Source organism: Camelus ferus, chromosome 18 (assembly GCF_009834535.1).
Source record: "Camelus ferus isolate YT-003-E chromosome 18, BCGSAC_Cfer_1.0, whole genome shotgun sequence".
In the NCBI taxonomy this organism is placed as follows: Eukaryota; Metazoa; Chordata; class Mammalia; order Artiodactyla; family Camelidae; genus Camelus; species Camelus ferus.
This window is the reverse complement of record NC_045713.1, coordinates 5710768-5723266: the sequence shown is the minus strand read 5'-3', so window position 1 is coordinate 5723266 and position 12499 is coordinate 5710768. Positions and strand designations below refer to the sequence as shown.

General features: G+C 51.1%; 1 protein-coding gene across 13 annotated transcripts in view; it reads left to right on the top strand.

The window, feature by feature from the left end:
* Positions 1-12499, top strand: part of CUX1 (cut like homeobox 1) — a 354203-nt gene that overhangs the window by 326805 nt on the left and 14899 nt on the right. For 7 of the 13 annotated variants that reach the window (XM_032459626.1, XM_032459630.1, XM_032459625.1 and 4 more), the window contains one exon: positions 1242-10958. The exons of 3 other annotated variants lie outside the window; for them this stretch is intronic. In XM_032459626.1, coding sequence (XP_032315517.1) covers positions 1242-1944 — 703 coding nt within the window. In that variant the 3' untranslated portion in view covers positions 1945-10958. Of the gene's footprint in view, positions 1-1241; positions 10959-12499 lie in introns of those variants that run through there. 3 more of the 13 variants (XM_032459628.1, XM_032459627.1, XM_032459633.1) reach the window with 1 other exon arrangement.

Sequence of the window (12499 nt, the reverse complement as noted above, 5' to 3'; positions counted from 1 at the left end):
TTCAGGACCTCCCCCTGCAGCTCTGACTCAGGAATCATCTTCAGACAAGGGTCAGAGCTCACCCTATGTATGGAGCAAAAAACTGTGCAGCCAGATATCCACAACCAGAGTTCTGATACACTGGACTAAACTACAGCCATATTATCCCTGGCTCCAGCACTCCCTATATCTAGCATAAGAAAGACCTGGCATATAGTGGTTCTCAAAAAATGTTACCTTTATTGAGTTATACGCACTGCAGAAAATGTTTTCATGCATGCCTCACCCAAGGGCTTTCTGCAGGCCCAGTTTCTGCAAGACACTGGGCTTACTGCTAATCTCCCCAAAGATGTTTTTCCACTAACAGTTGGCATGCTATCAGACTTTTTCAGCTCTTTGGAAGAAACACCTAGAGACTTCTGATTGAGCCTAGGACTATGAGCATGATGGGAAAAGAAATTCTGACACAAAATTAAACAGACTTAACAAGAGCCCTTTCATGACATCACCCAGGGCTCCAAAGCAGGGAAGGCCAGGGTCCTTCTGTAGCTGTTGCCTTCAGCCCCAACAAAGTACTGAAGCACACTTTCCACTGTAGGCTGAAGGCAGCTTGATTAGAACATGCTTGATGTGTTGGAGCACCTACTTGGTCTCCTCCCAATTTGACCAAAAGTGATCCTTTCCTGGTCATCTTCTTTCAGAGGAGGGAGTTGGTTGAAACACATAATTTGGTGAAATCCCTCAGCCCTGACATGGGGGCTCAGAGCTGGACGCTGAAGATTTCACTTTGGGCACTGACTAATAAATGGTTCTCTCTTACGAAGTCCTGATGAGGAAGCAGTAGTTATCATTCATTCTGCATTTCCCTTTATTAATTCAGTCGGTCTTGATCTCTGTACACCAAGCACCATGCTAGGCCTGGGGTGTGCAAAGAATGGGACCCTGCCTTTCACAGCCTGGTTGGAGGTGGGTTGGGATGGAGATGGAGGAAATGTGCCATTGAACAAGGAACGCTGGCGGTCCATCCTAGTGGAGAAGAGGGGACTGGCATTCCAGCCAAGGGACAGGTTCCACAGAGGCACCAAGTTTTGGGACACAGCGGGGCCTCTGCTTGGCCCACGGCTAGGGTTCTGTTGGGGGGCTGGGTGGGACTGTGAGAGGCAGTGCGGTGGAGGAGGGGGTTGGGACCGAGAAGGCAGGAAGCCCTGGGCCGCGGGTGTGCAGCGGCCCCCTCACGGTGCGCCCCTGCTTGTGTCTCGTAGGTCTCGGATCCGCAGAGAACTGTTTATTGAGGAGATTCAGGCCGGGAGCCAGGGCCAGGCCGGGGCCAGCGACTCGCCGTCGGCCCGGAGCGGCCGGGCCGCGCCCAGCTCGGAGGGCGACAGCTGCGACGGCGTGGAGGCCGCCGAGGGCCCGGGCGCCGCGGACGCCGAGGAGTCGGGCGGCCCCGCGGCCGCCGCCAAGTCTCAGGGAAGGCCGGCCGAGGCGGCCGCGGCCCCGGAGGAGCGGGAAGAGGCGCCGCGGCCGGCGGAGAAGGCGCAGCCGCCGCCCTCGGGGACTCCGGCCCCGGACGACGCCGACGACGAGGGCCGGCCCCGGGCAGCACCACCGCCGCCGCCGCCGCCGCCCGAGGGCCCTGCGGACGGCCCGGGGCCCGTGCCAAACCCCGCCGCCGCGCCCGCGGCCGGGGAGGACGCCGCTACCTCAGCCGCCCCGCCGGGGGAGGGCCCCTGCCGGGCCCGGGACGGCGCCGACAGGAGTTCCGCTTTGCCAAGCACCAGCGCGCCGGCGGCCGCCCGCAGGGCCAGCTCGCTGCAGAGCCTCTTCGGCCTCCCGGAGGCGGCGGGCGCCAGGGACTCGCGAGACAACCCCTTGAGGAAGAAGAAGGCCGCGAACTTGAACAGCATAATCCACCGCCTGGAGAAGGCCGCCAGCCGGGAGGAGCCCATCGAATGGGAGTTCTGAGGGGGCGCCGCCCGCCCGTCCGTCCCGCCGGGCTGGGCCGAGCCGAGCGGAGCCGAGCCTGACCGGGCCGGGCCGAGTCTGGCCGAGCTGGGCGGAGCCGGGCCGAGCTGGGCCGAAGCGGGCCGGGTAGGGGCGGGCGCCGACTCCGCGGCCTGGACCGTGTTGCGCACTTACCGCCCTGCGGGCCACAGGGCAAAATCGCCATAGGCCAAGGTGCATATAGAAAACAAAGGAGCATTAAGCCCAATCTATGTCGTGTTTTCAAGGAAGAAAACGGAAATGTGTAGTCGAGCTTTTTTGTACCCTGAAGTGTTTTTTTTATTGCCCTAAGTGATTTCCACAGGTTCTGGAATAACTCTTACAGCTTTGCCTTGTGCCCTCCTCTTTCGTGTGGGCTTTAAAAAAAAAATCAAACCCACATATTAAAAGGGGGCTTTTTATCTGCCATCTAATGGCTTCAGAGCGATAATACACTATTATCTTCTTAAACCAGGAAAAAAGGGGTGGGGGGGGATTTTTCAGAAAAATTTAAAAAGAAAGTTTTTGTAGCTGTTCAGTTGCCACTAAGAGATTGCACAGTCAAACCGACTCTAAACACACTAGTTTGGATTCCTAAATATTTTCAAGTAAAGAATCTTCTCCTTTGAAACTTTGAATTAAAATAAAAACACATTTACTCCACATATTTTTTAACAAAAAGAAAAGTCACATCAGGAAAATATCTGATTTTGTGGTAGCTGACGTAGTGTTTTCTTGTACGTGAATAGAATCCTGACATGTAGTGCACATTGATCCATAGCTTTAACTGACTCTGGGCTTTTGCTGACCAGGGTTTGTTTAATACACTCCATTCTAGGCCAAATCAGGACAAAAAGAAAAGATCCGAATCTAGGTATTTTATAATCTGCTTTTTAACCTCTAACCGCAGAGCACGCTGATCAGACCTCATATCTCGGAGGTGTAGGAGACAAGTTAGAACTGTAGCATGTACCCGTTCATTTTGTTTAATTTATGGTGTCGACGTCTGTGTTAGTGCGTCTGCACACGTGCGAGCGTCTCAAGAAAGGAGGAAAGAGTTAGGCCGCGAAGGTCGCCGCAGGCAGTTCTGGGGCCAGACGGGCCCGCCATCTCGTAGGCAGCAGTCTTTCCTTGACACAGAAGGCACCACACCTCACACCACTCTCCAGGGCGCCTGATGGACTGAGCCCCACCAGGGGACGCTGCTCCCTGGGCCTGGGTAGGGCGCGCTCGAGCGCTCGCTCTCTCTCTCTCTCCTCCCTCCCTCCTTCCCTCCCTCTCTCTTCCCACCTCAAGCACTGATGACTGTTGACGTCGTGGGAAGCCTCCTTCCTTCCCTGCAGAAGAGAGAACGTGGCAGTCTGGGCTCGGCTCCCAACCCCGTAGAGATGACCCAAACTCACACCAAAACGTTGATGCTCTTCACTTCCAGACCAGATCATTGGCCCTCCATTCACTTTGCCTCTTGGAACGTTCTTTTATGCACAGTTTAGGGCAGTCTAAGTACAAATCAAAAGTCTAACTTGTCTCTGATTCCTCCTGTCGCCTATGTGTATATGCGTGAGAACAGAGGTGGATGAGAGTGTGCATGTGTGCGTGTGTGCAATTTTATACGTCTGTGTATTTTCTTAAGTACCTGTGCACACATAGAGTGCATTACTGCCACCTTTTTTCAATAAGCTGTTTTATCAGTTATGGCTTCTACAAGTTTGCTAATTTAGACTCCTTTATTGCCATATCTTTAAACTAACAATAGATGATTTCGGTATATATATATATTTTTTTTTGCTTATTTATAGGTGCTGTATTTTATTATCTGATTGTTAGGAAGGGATGAAAGGGGCAAATATTCTTTAGAGGGATAGACTGCCGGCAGTATTGGGTATAATTTACAAGATGTAGTTGTCATACTGTATATTACTGATTGAAAACTTTTTGACCGTATCGTGTATCATTGAAACCTTTGTCTTAGGTCAACATCTTTGGATGACATTTTAATGGTGCATTCATTGTTTCTTAAGTTTAATTAATATTACCTTTTTTTGATTTGGGGGGGTGGGAGGGAGTTCTAATTTTAAAGGTAAGCTCCCGCTATGACACCTCAGTGTGCTTGTATTAATTAACTTGTAGGACTTTGACTGTAAGATGTGAAACCACATTTCTTGCATGATGTTTTAGAAATTATGTATTTCATTTACAGTCTTTTAACCTGCAACTGCAGCACTTAGTTCAAGTTTTCACAAATTTAAGAGTCACTACACTAAAGACAATGCCTTTTCATGAATAAGAAGTTTTCAGAAGGCTCTAGGAGGCTGGGAGGCAGGCCGTTTGTCTTTTGATTGTTGCATATCATCTCTGAACTTGGAATCTGGTTCAGTGAGCAGAGAAGTCAAGGTGGAGGAGCTTAAGGGGAAAACGGATTCACATCTGGCTGAATTGGGGTGCATTAAGAAGAACGAGTTTGCGTTCGTGACCCTCAGGACAGTGAGTACCAGAGCCCCTAACAGTACTGTGGTGTCCTCTCCGTGAAAACCTCAAGGAGGAATTCTGTCAGCACATGTGATGAATCTCCAAATAGCTGATTCTCATTAGAATGAAAAGCAGGGCGTTAACAGGGAATACTGGCTAGTGTTTTCGTTTTAAAGGCATGACTGTTATTCACTAAGGTGTTAAATCCGAGGAAATCGAAAAAGTATAAATCTGTCCATCCTAGTGGCCAAATAGTAACAGTCTAAAACAGCCACTTTGGCTCTTCCAGGCAATTTAGTCATTTTTGTTGTTGTTGTTGTTTTAACTAGGTTTTTGCTGATTTCCATTCTATCTTTTTTGCCGGACTTACATCTGGGTGCTCGATACAATCAGTTGGTTAAATTTTGCTTGCAGTTCCATGTTTGTATTTTTTCTCTATTTATTTTTTTTATTGCGATCCCAACCCTGTGATCTCTTGTGTTAAGCTATCACTGTCTGTAATACTTTTCAGAGCTGCCACTAAATAACAGAAACCTGTTGGTAGAGGTGGGGTGTCCCACCCTCCTCCTTACGCCCCTCAGTTTGCGTCCAAGGGTTGATCTTTCATCTTGATAAGCAATATTCAAGTGCCTTGAACAGCGTCCTCTCCGTGGGGTTTACCTTCCGCTGGCTGGCGTTCTAAGCAGCAGCTCCCACAGGCAGCCGACCTCTTCCTCTTTACGCTCCATCAGTTTAAAAAGCTGATTTGTACCTCTCCCCTGGGGAAAACGGTTCCGTATAAAACACTAACACTTAATTACAAGCTCCATTATACCATTTTAAATGGCTTCTTTTTGTTAATTGGAGGCAGTGTTCATAACTTACGGTTTTTGCCATGACTTCGCTGGCTAAGTGGAGGCTCAGCATACAGTCAGTGTTCACGTTCAGCCTCTTGACCCTCGGTTCCTGCCCACGTTCTCTTGTGGTGTCTGAGGTGGAAGGGGGGCAGGGGGGAGGTTCTGTTCTAGTCCCGTGCTCGCTCGCTCGCTCGCTCGCTCGCGCCCCCTTAGCTCCCAGATGACCTCTTCCCTTGAACTTCTGGATCAGTCAGGATGTCTGTGATTTCTGCCTACCAGACCGCTCTTTAGAAAGGGTTACTCCAGCCATTTGGCTCCACTCAGTTTTGCTCAGAGCCCACCTGCCCAAAGAACATCACAACACGAGGTGGCTTATGGTCCGGAGACTTGGGAGGAATCTCCAGGAGATGCCAGGATCTTGACTCGTCACTACTCTCAAGCTGTGGCCACTGTGTCTGGGAAAGTGATGGAGGCAAAGAGGTAACAGTTCACAGCCTCCCTGGGACAGTTTCCCTGAACTTCCAAAGCACAAATGCTTCCCTGCTCATCTTCCTCTGAGCATCTTTGTTTTCTCCCCGTTTAAAAGCCAGGTCTGCTGGTTGGTGGGCCAGACCCAGCGTGCTATGGAGCTTCAGGTCAGGTGTTCCTCTCTGCTCCCTCTGGCTGTGAGAGACTCTCCCCAGCCACCCCCACCCCCAGGCCCAGCCACCAGCTCCAAGAAGGAAACACCCAAATGCCTCCTTGCCCTGGGCTGCATCAGCCCTGCAGCTGTGAGCAAACCAGGCAGAGGGCAGGTTGTTCGCAAGCTCTGTCGTCAGTAACTACCCTAAGATCACCCAGCAGTCGCACCCTGAGAGATTGAGCCATGAGTCACCAGACAGCTCAGTCTGCAGACAGGTGCCTTCCCAGCTAAGTTGGATGAGATTTCTTTGTTCCCCCAAACTCATGTCTTTTCATGCAGGGGTGATCAATGAACTCTGTTGACTTTCTATGCAATGTTTTTTCATTCCTCTGATTTTTAGCAAAACAGGCCTCCCTGAAAATAACAGAGGAGCCAGGGAAAGAATAATGCACGTCCTTCTGGGATTAGCACAAAGTGACACAGTTATGGTGACTCAGATCTTGAGCTGGGGAACAACAGCCTTCGCCTTGAATGCACTATAGCAGGCACCTCTCTACAGGGCCTTTAAAAACGAGAGTCGGAAGGGCCAAGCCACTACTTACGGAGGCCAGTAAGCTAGCCATGCGGGGGAGACGAGGCAGGGCGAGGTTCCGGCGTGTGTGGCCAGCGTGGTGGGCTGTTAGCCGTGCCCCATCAAACTGGAGGTTTGGCTCCGTTCCTGGCTGTCCTCTCTTGTCACACTCCTCATTTGTCCCCGACTACCTCACTAACCATGCTCCCACTTGATGTCACTGCTCACCCCTCACCCCTCAGAACCATGAGGCGGGGGGGATCGGGGTAGAGAAAAATCTAGAAGCGTGGCATCCGTGAGTGTCTCTCGGCCTACTGGGCAGGCAGGCTCCCCTCTTGTGAGCACAACGTGGACAGACAGCTGTGCTCTGCGAGGCACAGGGATTTTTCTCTTGGCTTCCACCTGTTCCTGAAGCTCTGACAGCTGTTTCCTTTGCAGGCAGGGGCGGTCTCGGGCCTCAGAGGGCCTTGCCTTTGGCTGGCCTCTGCTCTCTGCCAGTTCCTGCTCAGCTGTTGAGATCCGTCACAGCCATTTCCCTGGCCCTGGCCTGCCCCTAAATGGCCACATGAGGACACTTCCTCAGGACTCCTACCTGCCATTGGGGAACTCTGTCTTTGTTGTCCCTGGCGCTGGGAGGTTGTCACTTCAGCCCCTTCCATGAGATGATCTTGGGAAGCATCTCAAGGACCAGAGAGGACGTGGCATTCTGCAGTTCACACGCAGTTCTTCAGTCACGTGACCCTTTCATCCTAAAAGAATATGCCAGTTTCTGCCCCGTGCTGAAGAAAACCAGCTCCCGGGACTGCTGGTGGCATGTGGGTCCACCCGCTCTGGCAGCCAAGATGTTCTGATGGAAAGAATTTGCAAGTGCTTATCGGGAAGAGCTCACATTTAGAAATCCCCCCAGTGCTGCTGAGATTTTGTTCGGACCTTCATGGTGATCGGGGAGCCTTTGTGACCCCCGAGACAGAGCTCCTGCCCTAAGTGGTAAGATGGTGGCCTGAAACTCCAATAGGATGTATGTCCATCTCCCGGTGCACTGGATGGCGGTCTGGCCAGCACACCTGCTTGCTAAGAGACTGGTCCACTTTGACAAAATGATACCCCTTCCCATCCGTTTCTGCCTTTTGGTAGATGCGGACTACCGGGGAAAAAAGGAAAAGCAAGTTGCCAATTAAAGTTCCAAATAGATCCAGCCCATGCGACCCTTAGGGACATGCTGGAAACAGGCCAGAGCACTGGGGGCAGATGGAGGCGGCAGAGGAGAGGGCCAGGAGAGCAGGGAACTGAGCACAAAATGAGCCCTCCCCCCAGGGTCTTCCCTCCCCCAGCGGACCCAGCCTCCTGTGAGCCTCATCCCCTGGTCAGGGAAGAAGAAGGAAAGGCGACTTACACCGCCACCCCCACCCTACAGTCCACCCTAATTGCAGGAGCTGCCTGCACCTGCCCAGGCCTCGCTCCTGCCCTTCCGTCACCACCTCCCCTCCAAAGAGACTGTCCACACTGTCTGTGGCATCCTCCCCGTTTTCATTTTTGGATGAAGTGACATTTAGCTTTAACAAGACATTTCCAAAGCGCCTAGTCTCCTCCAAAATGCTAACTTTAAAAGTTGGGCATTGTAGGCAAAGAACCTTAAAAAAAATTTTTTTTAAAAGGCTAGTGAGAGAAAGACATTAGGCTAGGCATAAATGTGCACTTCCCCCACCCCTGTTACTAAACATTTAAAATACCTTTGAGTTGCTTTTCATGGATCATTTTAGTTTATCCAATAATATTAAGAAGTAGAGTCTGTTACTGTAATTTCTGTAGTGTTTAGGCTTTATCTACCACAAAATATGCTATATGCTATGTATCAAGCTTTCTGTGATCAGAAAGGAAAGGTGCCTTATATCCCAATGTCACGGCTACATCTCTATGGAAAATAATCAGAAGCACAGTGTGTACGGAAGCATTGGGACTTCCGTTGGTGAAACCAGACACCAGTCAGCAAGATGCGTTGAAGTGGCACGGGGCTGCTTTTGTTTTATGGTTCCTATTTTTCTCCTTTTTCGTTTTCCTTTCTTTTTTCTTTCTTTCTTTTTTTTTTTTTTTTTTTTTTTGTAGTTTGCTTTAAACAGAAAGCACTTAAATAGATAACTATGTGTAAAAGCTCTGTGCAATAGAAATCATTTTTCTTCATTTTTAAGAGATAATGTATTGCACACCAAATGAACTCAAAGTAAGCTTTAGACCAAGACGATTCAGGTTGTGGAGGAGGAGTAGGACGAGTTTGTTCACTGTAGTTCTGTCTGTTCATGAACTGAAGGGAAAACAGGACCCCCCCAGCACCACCTCCCCATCTCAGCCTGCCTCCCGCCCTAGGCGTGCAGGGGCCGCGGGCACCCACCAGAACCGGCGGCAGAGTGGCGAGGTTGTGGGAGGGTCCTGTGACTCCGCAGCTGAGAACCCTCCCAAGTGTGAGACCACAGCCATCCCTTCCAGCACTTAACCTTTTCTTGTTGAGATGGATTGACTGCTACTGACCCGCCAGCGTGCGTGAGGATAATTATAAAAGGATGTTTCCTTGAGGAAAAAAAAATTATTTCTATCCTCTTCTATTTATTATTAGGTTAATCATTTAAGGACTTATCAGGAGTGTATTGTTGTTTTGTGTTGTTGTTGTTGTTATAAATGCTTTTTGCTATCACTCCAGTGGTTACCGTCTGCTGCCCCCTGCCCGGCCCCGCCCCCAAAGAACCGAAGGGTCTGGGGATGTGATGGGGGCGCCGAGGGGGCTCCTCTGGCAGAATTAGACGTCTGCCTCCGGAGTAGCCACTCCAAACCTGGTGGGCTCCACACGTCTAACTTTTTACAGTGAGAGAGTTGATGAACAGAAATTCACCGGTGTAGGGAAGCGCCTGGCTGAAGGACGCTCGGGCGAGGAGCTGCAGAGGAGACTTAGGAAAAGCAAAGTTCAGTTCCCCCAAAGCCTCCTAGAGCCTCTGGTAAGACTTCTGGGTTCATGACGGTTCGGAGCCCGGGTCAGAGCGGGCGCGGCGGCCGGGCGGAGACTGCCTTCCGGGCGAGAGCGTGGTTTCTGGCAAGGCCCTCGCGGCCCACGTGGGTTCGTTGGCTTGTGTCGCTGATGTCGTTGCTGTTTCCCTTGCATACAGAGTTGGTCAAAACCATCTTGCGGAGCATCTGTGTTTCTTAGTCCGGCTGTGGCTTCAGGGCCCACGCCAGGGAGGCGGGGGGAGGGGGAGCCCCTTCCCCCTTCGTGTGGTTAAGTGTGGTTAAGCGTGGACGGAGGTTAGACACAGCCAGCAAGACCCCCAGCTGCTTGCTCATGAGGCGTGAGGGTGAGGTGGGGCTGGCCCCGCCCCCAAACGAGAGGGAAGCCCCCGCAGGCTGAGGCCGGGCCCCCCGCCGCCCCAAGGTGGGGCTACCAAAGGGCCCCCCCCCCCCCCCCGCCCCGGACTCGCTTCTGTGCCATGACGTTTCCCGCTGACACTGTTCGGGGTCCTGATTCCGTTCTGGTCTGTTGGAAAGAAAGCCCTCCGATGAAATAACAGCCCTCGTCCCCCTCCCCCCTCCCCCCACAACAGGTTTTCTAGTCCCTCCAAGTAGTCTATGCATTTCTCTCTCTCTCTCTCGAACTGTTTTCCGCCTCTCCCCTTGAGAAAACGGGCATCTCATGTCCCACACCATCGGAGACCCCTCTCAGAAAATGCTGTGCATTTTGGAGACTTGAGGATTCGTTCAACATTCTCAAAGCATTGGAGGATAGTTTGTCAGCAAATAAAAGTAGGAAAAAGAGGAAAAGAGAAGGCAGTTTTTTCCACGTCCCTTTCCACTGAGTAAGACCTAGCTCTTTGCAATTGTGCAATAACTACTTGCCCTGATTGCGGGTGGCCACGCTCCTGCCCAGACTACTAACTAACACAGCACAGGACGGCCGGCCAGGCGGCGGGCCTCTTCCAGACGACTCCTAATAAGCTCAGCTTCCCCCCACCCCCTGTATTGTGGTGTCTTACATTTTAGCAGTATTTTATATTTTCTGTAACGCACTAAGTCTTAGATGTTTTTAGAGCTCGTTTGTTAATACTCACAATCACCGACTTTTCTTTTTTTTTTTTTTAATCCTCACAATGACCCAATTGACCAAAAAAGAAAAAAGACAAAAAAAGGCGTCATTTTTGTACAAATAGCTTTGAGAAGCCTCTGTTGTGTTGCTGTGACCCATCTCTGGTAACATTTTATTTCTTGCTATTTGTTTTCGACATGATGAGTCAAAAGTTGATCCGCCTGGCATGGGGGTGGGGGAGGCACCCGTCGGCCCCTCGGCGTTGTCCCTTCTGTCTTTGGTTAGCCATACGATGTTTGTTCTCAGCACTGTACAACGGTCCCTATATGATATGGAGAAGCAATATCACTGTATGAAACTCACACCATGTATTATTATTATTCACTAGCACCCTAGGTGTGATAATTGAAGTAAATATCTTTTATACAAACACAAGAACGTGTGGGTTGTTTTTATTTAAAGGGCTCTGGCCTGAGGAGGAGCAGCAAACACTTTCATCCTGGGTCCAAGGGCATCTAAAGAATTGATACCCCTGCCCCTTCCCGTGCTTCCTCTGGTGTGTGGCGTCGGCAGGTGTTGGCAGAAACCTGGGCTGGGGGGGATGATGCATGGGGATCTGGGCACGCGGTCCATGCTCTGTAAGGGCCAGCATCCCTGCTTGCTGTTAATCACCTATACCGTTCGGGTACTTTTGAAGTGTTGACCCTCCTGGCATCTGCTTCCTTGTCTGCGAAATAGGGGCACCATCGCATGTCTTTTGGGCTCGTGAGGACCAGGAATGGGGGCTAACCTTGCGGGGTGTGGCCCTGGGCTGATGGTAGCAGCCCATACCTGGCCAGTGGCCTGGCCTCAGCCTGCTCTGTGGGGGCTCTGGCTTTGTCCCTGACTCCTGATGTGAAGAGGGACAAGCTCAGGGCACCTGTTAAGGTGGGCAAGTGAGTGGGAAGAAAAAGGAGGAAACTGTGTCTTACAGGTTTCTGAAAGGATCGGGCTCCTGAGAAAGGGCCTTTTCAGCCAGCACTCGGGGCTGGAGGTGGGAGAGCCTTGCAGAGTTGGCTGCTAGGTGCTCCACATGCTGGTGACTGAGGATGTCTCTCATCTTGAGATCTAGGGTTGGAAAAGAACTGCCACCCTCACCGATGTATGACCAGTGGGTGGGGAGGGGTATATTAGTTTGTTGTGTGTTGATTTGTAGGTTTCAGAATGTGACGCTCCCACATGGGATACAGAAGCGTGAGCTAAACGGGACTCCATCCTCCCTCCAGTAGGAGACCCCCAAAGCAGGAAGAGCCTCCCGCTGGTGCTCGGTGCTCCAGGCAGCCCCCGTCTCATCCCTCACTCAGGGATGTGGATGTATCTGGAGCTGCCCCAGCCCCAGCACCATGGGAGAAATCGGCATAGAAGCAGTAAGGTTCTGCCATTTTCGTGTTAGAAAACTTAAATCTTACTCTGCTAACATGCTGCTACTTTTCTGATTGCTAGTTTAGGTAGACCCTCACTTTTTAAAGATCTTTTAAATTAAAATATAAAATGCAAAAGAAAAAAGCACTTAGTACAAAGTCTTTTTACCCAGAAAGTCTCCCTAAGTGTTTTTGCAGTGAGATTTAACTAAGCCAAACTGCAGTCCCACGTGGTTTTGCAGGGCTGACTCTGTTTTTGTAAACAGCCAGCTCCAGAGGCAGAAAAGGGAGCAAGATTTCATGCTCTGACTGCAGTTGGGTGCTGTTCCCACGCGGGCACAGTGTTCAGCCTCCCTGTGTGCGGCCTTTCTCCTTTCTCTCTAGTTAAGTGGGCCTGAGCAAAATCAGGCGCCTTATTTGACGCACTAAGGAACTGCAGGTATACAGGGTAAGGCGCCGTGGTGATGTGATCATAGAGCGCGTGAGTCGTCCTCAGCGACCCTGTCTGCTTGTGTTTCAAAGGGCTTCCAAGTGGCTGCCTTGGGGTGTATTACTACTTCCTCCATGGCCCTAGTT